We start from the raw sequence: 17415 nt of genomic DNA, 5'->3' as shown, positions 1-17415 counted from the left end.
TATTTTACATGTTTCCAAATGTAAAATAATGCACTTGGGGAAAAGGAATCCTCAATTTGAATATTGTATCGGCAGTTCTGTGTTAGCAAATACTTCAGAAGAAAAGGATTTAGGGGTAGTGATTTCTGACAGTCTCAAAATGGGTGAACAGTGCAGTCAGGCGGTAGGGAAAGCAAGTAGGATACTTGGCTGCATAGCTAGAGGTATAACAAGCAGGAAGAGGGAGATTATGATCCCGCTATATAGAATGCTGGTGAGACCACATTTGGAATACTGTGTTCAGTTCTGGAGACCTCACCTACAAAAAGATATTGACAAAATTGAACGGGTCCAAAGACGGGCTACAAGAATGGTGGAAGGTCTTAAGCATAAAACGTATCAGGAAAGACTTAATGAACTCAATCTGTATAGTCTGGAGGACAGAAGGAAAAGGGGGGGCATGATCGAAACATTTAAATATATTAAAGGGTTAAATAAGGTCCAGGAGGGAAGTGTTTTTAATAGGAAAGTGAACACAAGAACAAGGGGACACAATCTGAAGTTAGTTGGGGGAAAGATCAAAAGCAACATGAGAAAATATTATTTTACTGAAAGAGTAGTAGATCCTTGGAATAAACTTCCAGCAGACGTGGTGGATAAATCCACAGTAACTGAATTTAAACATGCCTGGGATAAACACATATCCATCCTAAGATAAAATACAGAAAATAGTATAAGGGCAGACTAGATGGACCAGGAGGTCTTTTTCTGCCGTCAGACTTCTATGTTTCTATGTTTCTATGTTCATAGTTTCATGCTATATTTTTTAGCATATTCTTATAGCTTGCCTATATTTTGAATATACGTTTCCTATTAATATCTTTTTTTTTAGAAAAATGCAAACATAAAAAGCACTATATTTAAGAAGTTTTAATTAGAAATATGGTTTCCTGTTTTCTAATTTTGTCAAGTTAAATGGAGTGATAGATGATAAGTATGAACAGTTTGTGTTTGTAAATTTTGTGTTCTATACACATCTCTGATATATTTTCATGATTACCTGATTTTGAGCAATTAAAAAAGCTGACAAGCAAAGAAATGAATGCTTTACAGCTGTGACGCTGGACAAAACCCTTGAGAATACCTTGATCTATGAGAAGACTGTATAGTTAAATATCAGATGAAATAAAAACCTGCTGTTCTCAATGCATTGCTTTGTTAAAGTGTTATTCTACAATATATCTGATTGCTTCCATACGTAATTTATTAAATTTGTATGTCACCCCTCTAACCACAAGGTAACTCTGGGCAGTTAAAAAGAATAAAACATTTTTAAAAAATGTATATAATCAAAATAAAACACTATAGCATACAAATTATCAACTGTAACCAAAAAATGAGGAAGGAGGGTGAGTTTGGGTGTGAGGGGAGAATCTGTTATTAACCACCTCCATCATTCTTCCTCACCATTAAAGCTTCAGGCCAAGTGGCAGGAAAGTGGGGAACCGACCTGATTCTAGGTGGAGCAAGGGGGGTGGGGATATGTTCCAACAGGCAGAAGCAACCTCAGAGAAGGCTCTTTTTCTGGACCCTAGCAGTGGGAAATTCCTGGCTAATTGGCCTTGTATAAGACACATTTTTAGCAATCTGAAAAATCTGTTTGTGAGGTTTTTTTCAATAAGGTTAATCTTTAGATTAAGGTCTAAAGGCGTGTGTGGGGGCTTTTTCTTTCCTGAACACATGCCTTTTTAAAAAACTTTAAATAGTTTTTAGTAGCATCATTATTCCATTTCTAACAATCCCAATATGTCACTTATTGAAAGAAACATTATCAAAGTAGTATAGGTAGCAGCAGTACAATCATTTACAAATGCACAATCATTCCAATCTTAAATGAGTTCCTGAAGCCTGAGGGCAACTAAACGAGTGTCCTGTATAATAATCTCATTAAACTTGGTTTCTGTCAATCACACGTAGATCGTGAAGTCAAATAGAAATAATAAACAAGCAGAGGTAGGCATCACTTACTCTAACAACCGGTTCGCCCAGAACTGAAAATGTGAAAGTGTGTATGTGTATTCACTTAGCTCTCGTACGCACCTTCTGCGCATGCACGCAGCATTGAAAAACTGGTGATTATATAGGACATGATAGTGCCAGAACAGGTGGGTGGGCACAGCTGCTAGTCGGAACTACCGTTTCACCCCAACCGGCAGCAGCCTACCATTGTAAATAAGCTTGCAATGGAAAATGTCATATAAATACTCCAAATTAACACATACATATAAATATATGTATTATTCGTTTTCCCCTTAGATGAATGCATTGGACACACTTGGACAGACACCTTTGCACAGGGCTGCTTTGGCAGGTCACTTGCAGACATGTCGCCTCCTGTTGAATTATGGCTCCGACCCCTCCATCATCTCCTTACAAGGTTTCACAGCAGCACAAATGGGCAATGAAGCAGTGCAACAAATACTGAATGGTAGGTATTTTTGTTGCTTGACAACAGGAGAATAATTTTGATTTTCAGAAGATAAGTCTGGTTCTAATACTAATTTTTTGAAATTCATTTTAATTATCTTGCTCTGCAGTTCTCCAAACCTAGTAGCAATTTAAAAGTACAAAAAAATAAGTTTAAAATAAAAATATGAGTCAATTGATGAGCCTTGATTTCTCTTTTGGTAATTCTGCTTATGCCCCTTATCTTTTATTAAGCAACAATATAAGGTTAAAAATTTGGATAGAAAATGTGCACAACTGTTTTCTGTTGCTTGCTATTTTCTGCTACATAAACCTAGTGGGCCTTAATTTCTCTTTTTCATAAGACTGTTGATGTCTCTCATTTTTTATTATTAAATAACAATAAACATCTGGATAGAATATGTGTGTCTGTTTCCTACAGCTTTCCATTTCCAGATACAGTACTGTTTTTTTAAAATGCATGGTTCTGATTATATGATAGAGGGATACAAAAAAAAGAGGACAATCTAATGAACTGTTCTATTGTTAAGGTTATTACAGAGAGTGAGCTGAGAAATTTTTCTAGACCAGGGGTTCCAAACCCCTAGGCCGTGGCTTACTACCAAGTTATGGGCTATTTGCAACTAGGTTGTGCGAGTGGTGGGCCGTTGCTTGCATGAGTTGAGCTGTGTGTGTGTGTGTGTGTGTGTGTGTGTGCGTACGTGCGTGCGTGCGTACCAGCTCATCATTCATGCAGCTGGGCCCCCCGCTACCCACCCCCCCGCCAGGCCGCTAAGGTTGATGACCCCTGTTCTAGACCACATGCTAAGCATGCAGTGATGCATTTAATTATGTTTTTTATTTGTAATTAGAGGTCTTGTTCATTACATTTGGATGTTCTGTTCTGGTTATTACTACACTGCTATGTCTATATTAAGGAAAAGGAATTCCTAAGAAAATGGAAACAGACTACCTTTTTTACATTTTTCAACAAAATATATATTCATTCAACTTTATCACAAAGAGCCTCACCATTCAGCCCACTACAGCACAACTAACACAAGCTGTGAAAAATATAAAACTGTTAGATATCCAAAAAAAATCTCAGAAACAACCAACAGACTGTTGCAAACACATGGCATCACCGTAGCACAGAAATGAACTGACCAATCAGAGCTCTCCAAAACAGCCGAAGAGCCATCGCTGTCCGAAGACATCTCCGTTGTCATGTGGCCAGCATGACTAAACACTGAAGGGGCATGGAACGCTGTTACCTTCCCACCAAAGGGGCTCCCTGTTTTTTTTACTTGCATTTTTACATTCTTTCGAATTGCTAGGTTGGCAAAAGCTGGGACAAGTAATGGGAGCTCTCTCAGTTATGCCATGCTAGGGATTCGAACTGCCAAACTACCAACCTTTATGATTGACATGCTCAGCGTCTTAGCCACTAAGCCACTACATCTCAAATAATCCTAAAGACCTGGTAGCCCAAAAAGGAAAAAAAAGGGAGTCATCTATAACACAACTATGTAGGATGTCTGGGAGGAGGACTAGCAGAATGCATCCATGAACATCAAGTAGCAGTCAGAAGACACAGTGCATGGTTAGATTCAAACATAGTTTCAAATTAAATCTAAAATGCTGGGGAATTCTTGGATGTTTGACCCATCGCCCACCACATTTACAGACCATTCAAAAGGAACAATAAAAAGCTAAGAAGGAAGTGAAAAAGATCAGAAGGCATCTTCTCCAGCAACCAACAAAGATTAACACCAGACAAACAAACAAGCAGTAAACATTGCCCTAATTAAGGAACTACCAATGAGAAAACCACATTTCTGCCAACAATGACAGACCAAACTACTTTATATAAACAGGGAGAAAAAGCCACACTCACTAGCACTGAAGATGTTACCTAATCCGATAATCAAACGTCTGCAAGCAAATAATTTTTCTCAGCATCACAGTCCCCTTCTGTTTTAAGCAGTAAAAATGATTCAAATGATTCAAATAATAACAACAACAGCAAAAGCAACAGCAACAGAGTTGGAAGGGACCTTGGAGGTCTTCTAGTCCAACCCCCTGCTTAGGCAGGAAACCCTACAATACTTCAGACAGATGGTTATCCAACATCTGCTTAAAAACTTCCAGTGTTGGGGCATTCACAACTTCTGGAGGCAAGCTGTTCCACTGATAACTGTTCTGACTGTCGGGAAATTTCTCCTTAGTTCTAAGTTACTTCTCTCCTTGTTTAGTTTCCACCCATTGCTTCTTGTTCTACCCTCAGGTGCTTTGGAGAATAGGTTGGCTCCTTCTTCTTTGTGGCAACTCCTGAGATACTGGAAGACTACTATCATGTCTCCCCAGGTCCTTCTTTTTATTAAACTAACCATGCCCAGTTCCTGCAACGGTTCTTCATATGTTTTAGCCTCCATTCCCCTAATCATCTTTGTCGCTCTTCTCTGCACTTTTTCTACTCTCAATATCCTTTTTACATCATGGCAAAAAACCTGAATGCAGTATTCAATTTTGCAAAAGTAAAAGTGATCCAGTTTAATTGAGATGAAACAAGTGAAGGAATTTGATGGCTTGTTGTTGCCAGGGCGTTATCGTTTTTACTCTTTGTATATTGGGTTTTTGTTGTTTTGGAAGTGCCTAGAAGGCACTGAAAGTGAGTGGGCAGCCATATAAATTCTCTAAATAAAATAAAATACAGTGATCCCTCGGTTAGCGCGGGGGTTACGTTCCAAGACCTCCCGCGCTAACCGATTTCCGCGTTATACTGGATGCGGAAGTAAAAAACCTTCTGCGCATGCGCGCCCTGGCCGCACATGCGCAGAAGGTGGAGCGACGCAAATTCGGAGGCTGGCAATGCAATGGTGATTTTTCCGGGCTCCTTGCCGCTACCCCCCGCCCGCCCGATTCGCCCCGCTCACCGGCTTTCTTGGGGCAGCGCTGGCGGCAATGGCAAACCTCCCTCCTTCCCTTCTCTCCTTCCTCTCACCGGCTTTCTTGGGGCAGCGCTGGCGGCAATTGCAACCCTCCCTCCTCTCCTTCCTCTCACCGGCTTTCTTGGGGCAGCGCTGGCGGCAATGGCAACCCTCCCTCCTTCCCTTCTCTCCTTCCTCTCACCGGCTTTCTTGGGGCAGCGCTGGCGGCAATGGCAACCCTCCCTCCTTCCTTCCCTCCTTCTCTTCTCTCCCTCCCTCCCTTCTCTCCCTCCCTCCTTCCTTCCCTCCTTCTCTTCTCTCCCTCCCTCCCTTCTCTCCCTCCCTCCTTCCTTCCCTCCTTCTCTTCTCTCCCTCCCTCCCTTCTCTCCCTCCCTCCTTCCTTCCCTCCTTCTCTTCTCTCCGTCCCTCCCTTCTCTCCCTCCCTCCCTTCTCTCCCTCCTTTCTCAAAAAGCACTTAAACTGTAACTGTACTGTACTGTGTAATGACAGAATAAAACCCCCCAGCCCTCACCTGTGTTTGAATTTCATTCATTCACTCAGTCATTCATTCATTCATTCATTCATTCATTCATTCATTCATTCATTCATTCTTCTGTACAGACTGTGTGCCACTCAGTCCCAACACTTTTAACCCATAAATTACCATTTCCCATCCCCTTAATTACCATTACTGTACACATTGAATAAGACTCTTAAGTTATGAACAATAACATATTTATTTACATTTTTTGGGGTGGGGTGGGGGTTAGCATAACTGGGATACAGTAACTAGGGATCTTCTTCTATCACCATTTCTACAATGGACGCTGCAGGTGATGGTGTGACAGACCTCTTGGTTTTTGTGACAAACATGGTCATGGGCAGTTGTTGGCGCCGTTTCTTTTTCTGGGCTAACATGGATCTGTATGGTGCAAAGATGTTGTCAAGGGAGGCGTTAAACTGTATAGAGCGAGTCATGTTGGGATCCCAAAGTTCCACCATGCGTTGTACATTTGAAGTGGCTCTGTTCAGTTCTGCAAGCCGCTCAAGCGTTAGGCCAACATCTTCTTCTTCCTCAGCTTGTTCAGCTTCCGCTTCCTCCTCTTCTTCACTCACTGACCTGGTCAGCTCCTCCAGATCTTTGTCTGTCAGCGGTAGGCCATGCTCATCAAGCAAACCATTGACTTCCTCTGGTGTCATGTCAACGAAGCCTTCTCCACCCAGTGCCTGTGCCAGCTTCACAGAGGTCTGGACTGCAGCATCTTGGATTTCTTCGGGAGCAAATCCCTTGTAATCATGCACCACTTCTGGCCACAATTTCCTCCAGCAGGCATTCATTGTCTGTGTCTTCATATCCGTCAAGGCATTCTGAATGTTCTTCAGACAAGATGCAATTGTGTACTGACGCCAGTAGGCCTTCAATGTGAAGTTGTCATCAGCATCCATTGCTTCCACGATGCTTCCAAGAGAATGGCGCGTGTACAGTGCCTTAAATGCACGGATAATACCTTGATCCATCGGCTGGATAAGCGATGTGGTGTTTGGTGGCAAGAATTCAACTTGCACCCCATCATGTTCATGGTCCAGGTGATCATGGCCGCCAGCATTGTCCATTAGGAGAAGCACTTTGAAATCGATTCCTTTGCGAGCCAAATACACCTCCACCTGTGGGATGAAGCAGTGATGAAACCAGTCCCGCGTGAGGGGTTTTGTAATCCATGCTTTAGCATTATGCATCCAGTACACTGGCAATGCATTCTTATTTCTGTTCTTGAGGGCTCTTGGATTTTGTGACTTATAAATTAGCCCTGGCTTCAGCAAAAAGCCTGCTGCATTCCCACACATGATCAAAGTCACTCGATCTTTCATGGCCTTAAAGCCAGGGGCTTTGGCTTCATCTTGCATCAAGAAAGTCCTTGAAGGCATCCTCTTCCAGAACAGGCCTGTTTCGTCCATGTTGAACACCTGTTCTGGAAGGTAGCCCCCTTCTGCAATTAGGTCTTTAAACGTGCGCTGGACAAAGTTTTCTGCTGCACCTGTATCTGCTGAGGCAGCTTCTCCGTGCAATGACACACTCTTCAGGCCATAGCGCCGTTGAAATTTCTCAAACCACCCTTTGCTTGCTGTGAATGTGGCTGGGGCTGAGGCTGAGGCTGAGGCTGCAGAATGACAGGAAAGGGAGAGAGAAGTGACTTGAATGAAAGCATAAAGAGTAAATGCCCACCTCCTTCCCTCCTTCCTTCCTTCCCTCCTTCCCTCTCTTCTCTCCCTCCCTCCCTCCCTCTCTTCTCTCCCTCCCTCCCTCCTTCCCTCCTTCCTTCTCTTCTCTCCCTCCCTCCCTCTCTTCTCTCCCTCCCTCCTTCCCTCCTTCCTTCTCTTCTCTCCCTCCCTCCCTCCTTCTCTTCTCTCCCTCCCTCCTTCCCTCCTTCCCTCCCTCCCTCCTTCCCTTCTCTCCCTCCCTCCTTCCCTCCCTCCCTCCCTCCTCTCCCTCCCTCCTTCCCTCCTTCCCTGCTCCTTCCTTAAAAAACACTTAAATACAGTATCTAATGACAGAATAAAAAACCCCAGCCCTTACCTGCATTTCCCTCATCTGCATCGCCTTCTTCTGTGTCTTCAAGACGGTTGTACAATTGTTGTGCCTTGGTTCTTATAGTGTTGGTATCCAAAGCAATGCTCTTTTTGCGGCAGTCTTGTACCCACAGGGACAAAGCAGCTTCCATCTTCATAAGCCGTTTGTTTCTAGGCGTCACCATTCTTTTTGCAGCCTTGTTGAATGCCATCAGAGAACTTTGCCTTATCTTTTTCTCGTCGTCACGAATGGTTCGCACACTCGATTCGTTGATCCCATACTGCCGACCAACATCTGCATAAGAGCGTCCCTCTTTCAGCATGTCCAAAATGTCAATTTTCTCTTTAATTGTGAGTATCCTCCTGGTCTTTTTAGCGTCGCCGCCAGCACTCCGTGCACAACGTTTAGGAGGCATCTTGCAACAAGTCTGAACAAGTTCCAAAAGTTCAGTTGCAAAGCTTTTTTTTGCGTTTGCAACGATTGGTCGAGATTTTGGCCAATCAGCAATCAGCATGACGTAATCGGGCGGGAAAAACCGTGGTACAGTATAGCAAAAAAACCACGGACTTATTTTTTAATTAATATTTTTTGAAAAACCGCGTTGCAGCGTTTCGCGCTAATCGAGAACGCGTAAATCGAGGGACCACTGTACCAGTGTTTCTTCGGAGTCCATTTCAAGGTGCTCATTTGAACCTTTACAGTCCTTCATGGCATGGGACTGGGCTATTTGAGGGACTACTTCTTCATGGTTGTAGCAGCCTGCCTCATTAGATCTGACAGAAGCATGCTGTTAGGTATCATCAACTATGAACCTGGATTTGATGTATCCCATGAGATATACTTTCTATGATGGGACACCTGCCTTATGGAATATTCTTCTTCCTGAAATTAGATTAGCTTCATCGCTTTTAACATACCAAAATGTCTTCCACACTGGTTATGTGACCAACCTGTGAGTCTTGAGGAATTACAGACATGCTTAAATGCTGAGCTGGTTAGGCTTATCCTCTCTTTGTCTAGGATTTATGAATCTATGCTTTTTATTATAATTACCTTTTTAGAATTATTTGTATATTTTTTTATATTTGTTTTTAATATGTGTTTTTACCCATTTGTTATACATCGACTAGAGTCACTTTGGGTGAAATGGGTGATTGTGTAAATTAGATAAATATCATGGCAGGAGAAGTATTTTAGACTTTTGAAAGTAGAATAGAATAGAATTCTTTACTGGCCAAGTGTGATTGGACACACAAGGAATTTGTCTTTGTGCATATGCTCTCAGTGTACATTAAAAAATATACATTTGTCAAGAATCATGAGGTCATTGGGACCAAATAATCAATGAAGAAACATTATATATTAATATAAATCATAAGGATACAAGCAACAAGTTACAGTCATACAGTCGTAAGTGGAGAAAACGGGTGAAGGGAATGATGAGAAAAAAACTAGTAGTAATAGTAGTGCAGACTTAGTAAATAGTTTGACAGTGTTGAGGGAATTATTTGTTTAGCAGATTGTGCTAAATAATTGTGCTATTTCAAAGAGTAAAACTGAACAAGTGCTAAAAAAAATTGGTGTCCATGAAAAAAAAATATTACAAAGTTGTAATTGCTGTGAGAATGTTGAAAATTGGCAAGGTTTTAATTATATATATTAATTATAACTGGAGATATTACTATGCAAATAGAATGTGTCTAGGTCTGACAATTAGAAGAATGTGATTCTTGTTTCACTAAAAAAAATGAAAAATGTGTGAATGCAAAAACTACAGATTAATTTATGTTTGTCTGGGAAGTATTTGGTAGAGTGCTGATTACAAGAGTGCAAGAAGTGCTAATGAATAAAAAATCTGGGAATGTGTAAATCTCCAATTTACAAATTTTCCTCCATGTGTAATATAGTGAATATTGTTGTTGTAAACTAAATTTAATTTCCTTCTCTCCCCCCCCCAAAATGTGGTGCCCCTCATTTCTTAACTTGCTGTTGTCCATCCAAAAAGGAATGGTATGTCTGGTGCATATATTTGCATATAAAGTTAAATGTTTTAAGTATTAGTAAGTTAGCACTATTAAGTCCTTTAATGATACTTGCTTTGATCTACAATATTGGTGCAAATCTGATGCTAAGTCCATGAATGCATGCATGGGATGAGATTTGAACTGTGAAGACTTATATAAACTGCTCAAAAAAATAAAGGGAACACTCAAATAACACATCCTGGATCTGAATGACAACTATTCCATTTGTGCAACAGCATGTGATATTGATTGTCAATCAGTGTTGCTTCCTAAGTGGACAGTTTGATTTTACAGAAGTTTGATTTACGTGAAGTTATATTCTGTTTTTTAAGGGTGCCCTTTATTTTTTTGAGCAGTGCATATATAGCTCAATAATAATCACAATGCTAGAAAGAATATGCTGTAATCCTGATTATTAATATAGTTTCTAATCTGAGTATGGCCACAATGCTTACTGGTTTGGTTTTCCCCCTCCATCTTTAAATAGAAAATACTCCAGTACATACTTCGGATGTCGATTACAGACTGTTGGAAGCATCTAAAGCTGGAGATTTAGAAACTGTAAAGGTATGTTAGAATTTAAGGATTTATAAGATATTTAAGATAAATATCGCCATTTTAAATACAATGAGGATTTTTCTTTTGCGATGATAGTCTACAATGATCGTTGAACTTACATGCTTCTGTCCTACAATTTTTAGGTGGTTAGAATTTTTATTTGTTTTTTTAAATTAACGCTAATTAATATTGTATTCCAGACTTATTAGTCTTAATTGTGCTTAACTGTTACTTTAACTTAGGTTTTTTAAAGCAGAACCAATTAAATTAACCATAATGCAACATCATTTGGAATAAAACAATAAACCATAATGAATGAAAAGAGGAAAATCAAGCTTGGAGAGAATAATACTTTGTGCTAAAGCAGTCTTCGATGTTAAATAGATATGTTTCCCCAAAAATAAGACACTGTCTTATATTCTTTTTCAACCCTGAAATAAACACTTATTTTCATGAAGATCTTATTATTTTGGGGTGCATGGAGCAAGAGGGGGCTCCTCTTCCTGCCTTACCTGATTCCCAGCTCTGTCTCCCTAACCAGAGGAAATGGCGGGGACTGGCTTATTTTCAGGAGGGGGCTTATTTTCGGAGGATGCACTCAAAAGCCCAATTGGGCTTATTATTAGAGGGTGTATTATTTTAGGGGAAACACAGTAGTAGTTAATATTGTAAAAAGTAATACTGGGTTTGAAACTTTCATAACTGAAAAATATTCAGTTGAATATTCTTGAATAAATGCTGTTTAATTGAAGCTGAAATAGAACCATGAAACATTTATTTTTAGCAAATTAGATTTAGCAGCAGTTCTTTTTAATTCAATATAGAATTATATTACACATTATTCTTTTTAATAAGATCCATAGCTGTATAGAAGGAGTTTTCCGTAATCGTACCCCTTATATTTATGAGATATTCTGCTTCCATATTTGGACACTTTATGACCATGTTGGCTAGCCTTATTTCACCATTCAGTATACAAGTGAATCTAGAAAAATTAGAATATCATGCAAAAGTTCATTTATTTCAGTAATGCAACTTAAAAGTGAGACGTAATATATGAGAGAGACTCATTACATGCAAGGCAAGACAAGACAGTTCAAGCTGTAATTTTTCATAATTGTGATGATTATGGGGTACAGCTCATGAAAACCCCAAATCCACAATCTCGGAAATTTAGAATATTGCATGCAATCAATAAAACAAGAACAATATCGGACCTCTAAAAAATATAAGCATATATATGTACTCATGTATTCTAATTTTATGGGTTGGTGGATTTGGAGTTTTCATGAGCTGTACCCCATAATCATAATTATGACAAATCATGGCTTGAACTGTCTTGCCTTGCATGTTATGAGTCTCTCTCATATATTATGTTTCACCTTTTAAGTTGCATTACTGAAATAAAGGAACTTTTGCACAATATTCTAATTTTTCGAGTTTCATCTGTATTCCTATACCTCCCTCCTGCTCAGATACAAAGCCTTCTCCAACATACAGTGTTGCCAGATTCTGCACTGCAGCACTTAAAATAGGCCAGAAGATGAAATATGCCACAAATCAGTTTATTATAGAGTGTTTTGTATTTTTGTGGCATTATTTGTTTACATAGCCATGTTTGCCATGTTTTTATGTCCATGTGTTTTTTTAACCCTCCTGTTAGGCCATTAATGGAAGTACAGATTTTAAATATTTTCCTATAAAACTCCAAATGATTAATTTTTCTTAGTAAAAATATTGATGGATTTCCATTTCTTTGCACTACTTTGTATCAAATTCAAAAGTGCTATACTATTAGCTTCACATTATTGGATATTTTATTTATTTCTGGAAAATAAACTTAGTTTATTTAGTTATTTTATTATAACCCACAGACTTATTTTTTATATTGTCTGGGGATGTTACAATGTGTTGAGGTGTGTAAGACTCTTTGAAATGTCTGTAGTGAATTCTGATTGGATGTTTTCCTTTCTCATTTCTCATAGCAACTCTGCAGTCCTCAGAATGTGAATTGTAGAGATTTGGAAGGACGTCATTCAACCCCCTTGCACTTTGCTGCAGGTTATAATCGAGTTTCAGTAGTTGAATACTTGCTTCATCATGGAGCAGATGTACATGCAAAGGATAAAGGGTAATTGAGACTACGCAATTTACCGTTTTATGTATGGGTAGAATGAACACTCTCTTATCTTCGGAAAACTTCCTTGGTCCACCTCACCTTATCAAATACATTATTTCTTTCCTACAGAGACAAATCAATTACAATTTGGTATACTAGTTCCATCAATATCTGCTCATTAAAACCTTGGTCAAATTCGAGCAGAAGATCAAGATAACTAATCCGATAGAGTCAATATCTATGAGAGCCATTTCTAGCCTAGTTAAGGCAACAGGCTACAAACAAGGAGATTGTAAATTCTAATCCCATTTTAAGCATAAAAATTAGGCTGGTGATTTTGGGCCAATCACACACTGTCAGCACAGCTCACTTCATAGAATTGTTGTTGTCAGGGAAATAGGATAAGGAAGAAGTATTGGGTGTCTTCATCACTTTGAATTATTTATAAAATGTATAAAGGATTAAAAAATAAATAATAAAAAAGACCATCTGTGCGGTAATGCAATTTTCTTTCATCCTGGCTTATCCCTAGATACTTTTAAAACATTTTATAACACCTACATATACATCTTCCTGGCACAAATTGATGCTGTTCCCATTAAGGTGACAACTGGCCGATATACTGGCCTTCTGTGCTTGCTTCCTAGAGCTATTAGGTGCAGTTTAAGACCTTCTTCATTCATTGTGTTTTTTTAATAGCCAAAAAAGAAAAAAAAAGTAGATTAAATTCATATCTGTTTAATCTTGCTCAGTATTAATGTGTGCAGAAACTGATATTGTTGTCCTTCCCTCTGGTCATTTCAGCTTTATCCTTGCAGTGGTATCATTAGATCATTGCCACATTTCTCACAGTTACGTGAGAGCTTATGAGAGCTTCTGGATGTAGGCAGTTTATAACCTCAGTTAAAATAACTTGACTAAAATAGAAAGGCAAGATGGCAATTATTTTGAAGGGTAACTATATTTTTTTGCTTTTAAATCTTGATAAATTCTCTTAATTTTGTTTAAATTTATCAGTGGATTAGTACCTCTACATAACGCATGTTCATATGGACACTATGAAGTTGCAGAATTATTAGTGCGGCATGGGGCTTCTGTCAACGTTGCTGATTTATGGAAGTTTACACCGCTACATGAAGCAGCAGCAAAGGGAAAATATGAAATCTGCAAACTCCTCCTCAAAGTATGTACTTTAAATTGGGTTTTTATTTTCCAAAGAGTCTTTGTTTACTTCAGACTGTGACGCATAATAACATATGCAGCAAATTCTGTGCAATTTTCTTCAGAATAGAACTTTTCTTAGGATAATAATAAACAGTTCTATTGTTTTTTAAGGAAGGCGTTGTACACATTGCAGTGTAGCTACAAATTGAAATATTTCTGCAAAGGAATTGTTTGCATGTGGGCTGAACAGTACAGTCAATCATCTGCATATCAATGCTGGTTTGTAATCTGCTGCAAAACTATTAGTAACACTTAGAATACAATGCTGCCAGTAAATTTTTCAGGTTGGGAGAGACAAAGCAAAGCGGCTTCAGTCTCCCATTGCTTTCCCTGAAATCCATAAAATTGCTTTTTTTCTAAATGGTTTGATTTCTCAGACTATTGATTTGTCAGTAATAGTGTTGTCATGAACGCAACCAGATTTATTGTCAGTTTCTCTCTTCCACTAACAATTTAATTTACCATTTCATTTTCCCCACAAAAAGTTTCAAAAGGTAGTTTTATAAGAAATTTCTACCATATGATACCGTATTTTTCAGAGTATAAGACACATACCCCCCCGCCCAAAGTGGGTGGAAATGTCTGTGTGTCTTATACAGCGAATATTGCTGTGGAGTGGGGTTGGTGACAGCACCAATCAGCTGTTCTAGAACAGGCCATAGTGGCGAACAAGCTATGGTGAATGAACCCCTCCGCCACCGAGTGGTCTGCAATTGCAAATAGATAGCAGTAACGGGTCACAGCGAATAGGCCAGATGAATACTAGATGGATGCTGAGAGGCAGAAGCAGGGTTTTTTTCTTCTTTTCCTCCCCAAACGTTAGGTGCATAGTCCGAAAAATACAGTACTTTAGAAATTAAAAGTCAACAGTATTTATGGTTATCATAAAGCCTAAGAAGGATTTCTTGATTTGCCAAAAATATTTTTAGAGAAAGCTGTTGCGGGAATTACAGTGATCCCCCGCTCGTTGCGAGGGTTCCGTTCCAGGAGCCCCCGCAACGAGCGGGTTTTCGCGAAGTAGCGATGCGGAAGTAAAAACACCTTCTGCGCATGTGCAGATGGTGTTTTTATTCCCACAGCGCTAGCGAGGAGCCGAAGATTGGGGGCGGCGCGGCTGTTTGCCGCCGGCATGGGGGGCTTCCTAGCAGCCCCCCAAACCCGGGTTGGGGGTCCGGGGGGCGCTGTCTCTCGGCGCTTTCGAGCTGAGTCCGGGAGCGAACTCGCTCCCGGACTCAGCTCGAAAGCGCCGAGAGACAGCGTGGACAGGCCCGTTCCTTGGCGCTGTCTCTCGGCGCTTTCGAGCTGAGTCCGGGAGCGAACTCGCTCCCGGACTCAGCTCAAAAGCGCCGAGAGACAGCGTGGACAGGCCCGTTCCTTGGCGCTGTCTCTCGGCGCTTTCGAGCTGAGTCCGGGAGCGAACTCGCTCCCGGACTCAGCTCGAAAGCGCCGAGAGACAGCGTGGACAGGCCCGTTCCTTGGCGCTGTCTCTCGCCGCTTTCGAGCTGAGTCCGGGAGCGAACTCGCTCCCGGACTCAGCTCGAAAGCGCCGAGAGACAGCGTGGACAGGCCCGTTCCTTGGCGCTGTCTCTCGCCGCTTTCGAGCTGAGTCCGGGAGCGAACTCGCTCCCGGACTCAGCTCGAAAGCGCCGAGAGACAGCGTGGACAGGCCCGTTCCTTGGCGCTGTCTCTCGCCGCTTTCGAGCTGAGTCCGGGAGCGAACTCGCTCCCGGACTCAGCTCGAAAGCGCCGAGAGACAGCGTGGACAGGCCCGTTAGAGAGACAGCGTGGACAGTCCGTTCCTTGGCGCTGTCTCTCGGCGCTTTCGAGCTGAGTCCGGGAGCGAATTCGCTTCAGGACTCAGCTCGAAAGCGGCGAGAATGAACGGCGTGGGCGGGCGAAGGGCGGGCGGCAGCGAGGAGTTTGCGTGGGCGGTGGGGAAACTCCTCGCTGACGCCAGCAAGAGGGGGAAGACCCAGGAAAGCCACCCAGCAGCTGATCTCCCGGTTGCCATCTACGCATGCGTGCCCATAGAAAAAACGCACGCATGCGTAGATGGTATTTTGACTTCCGGGTTGAAAAATCGCGAACTACCCTGTTCGCAATGGTTGGGGACGCAATAAATGGGGGATCACTGTATTCTTAAGATAGGATGTTAAATTTGATGAATTCTGTGGTCTGTTATTTTTTCCACACATTTATTCAAATACAGCCAATATATATATTTTATATATGTTATTTTATTTACACTGAGAACTTTTCAGTATTAAAACATTGAAAAAAGATATTTTTCAACTGCTTATACAGAACTACAAAAAGCTAAATGTTAACAATTGGTTACCATCATATGTGTTACCAGAACTTGATATCATGACGTCAGGAAGTTATTCTATGACTAGAGTATCAACCAAAAATAAATATTCAGGAACATACTCACATAGCTTCATTTTATACTTTAAATTCCCTGGCTCTAGAGGAATGAAATATATTCACAACATATATTTATTTGGAAATTCTTGAACATTGTTACTCAAAAGCATTTCTTAGAGGAGGAATACCAGTTAGGTCAACATCCAAACTGCCACCTAGTGGCAATCCTTAGAAATGCAAGGGGCCTAAGAAAAGCTTTAAAAAGAATTGCCCATACAATTTTCAGTATATGTACTGCCCTTTGGGAGAATGAATCAGAAGAGTGTGAAATTAAAACTGCTTAAAGTTAGATATTATACATTGGTATTTGTTTATAGCTTCTTTTAGATTTGGAAAATATGCTCTTAAAGCAAGTGTCTTGTTTGCTTATAATGGTTTTAAAGCACCTTGATAGCCCTATATAAGCCTAAAACATAAATGGCCTGGTTTACTATGGGAGCATGAAGAATAAAGTTTTCAGCTGTAAAACAGTAGAAATGTTGTTTTCAGCATGGAGCAGATCCAACCAAAAAGAACAGAGATGGCAATACCCCTCTGGACTTGGTGAAAGAAGGAGATACTGATATCCAGGACCTTCTACGAGGTGACGCTGCCCTGCTGGATGCTGCTAAAAAGGGCTGCCTGGCACGAGTTCAGAAATTATGCTCTCCAGAAAACATCAATTGCCGGGATACCCAGGGCCGAAACTCCACCCCATTGCATCTTGCTGGTAAGTGAGCAATTGGGTTAATTTATTCATAGGCTCTCCTCCTTGGAACAGATTTAAGAAACTTTTAAAAGTACAGTGATACCTCGTCTTACGAACCCCTCGTCATATGAACTTTTCAAGATATGAACCCAGAGTTCAAGATTTTTTTGCCTCTTCTTCCGAACTATTTTCACCTTACGAACCCGCCACCCCTGCTGGGATGCCCCGCCTCCGGACTTCCGTTGCCAGGCGAAGGCTAACCTCCAGAGGTGGGGTTTTGAGGACTTCGGTGTTTTTGCAATGCTGCCATTTCGCTGAGTCTCCCCTCGCTGGGAAACCCCACTTCCGACTTCCGATGCCAGCGAAGCGCCCATTTTTGCGATGCTGGGATTCCCCTGCAGCATCGCAAAAACACGGACCCGGAGGTGGGG

At 40.9% G+C, this 17415-nt stretch overlaps 1 protein-coding gene across 1 annotated transcript in view; it reads left to right on the top strand.

Annotated features, from left to right (window-relative positions):
- Positions 1-17415, top strand: part of TNKS (tankyrase) — a 102956-nt gene that overhangs the window by 63313 nt on the left and 22228 nt on the right. Inside the window, exons 12-16 of the mRNA XM_070742135.1 lie at positions 2296-2467; positions 10456-10535; positions 12512-12657; positions 13663-13828; positions 16786-17005. Of these exons, the coding sequence (XP_070598236.1) occupies positions 2296-2467; positions 10456-10535; positions 12512-12657; positions 13663-13828; positions 16786-17005 (784 nt within the window). The remainder of the gene's footprint in view (positions 1-2295; positions 2468-10455; positions 10536-12511; positions 12658-13662; positions 13829-16785; positions 17006-17415) is intronic.

The sequence above is a fragment of the Erythrolamprus reginae genome, chromosome 2 (assembly GCF_031021105.1).
Source record: "Erythrolamprus reginae isolate rEryReg1 chromosome 2, rEryReg1.hap1, whole genome shotgun sequence".
Taxonomy (NCBI): Eukaryota; Metazoa; Chordata; class Lepidosauria; order Squamata; family Dipsadidae; genus Erythrolamprus; species Erythrolamprus reginae.
The sequence above is the reverse complement of the archived record's forward strand: the minus strand, read 5'-3'. Positions and strand labels throughout refer to the sequence as shown.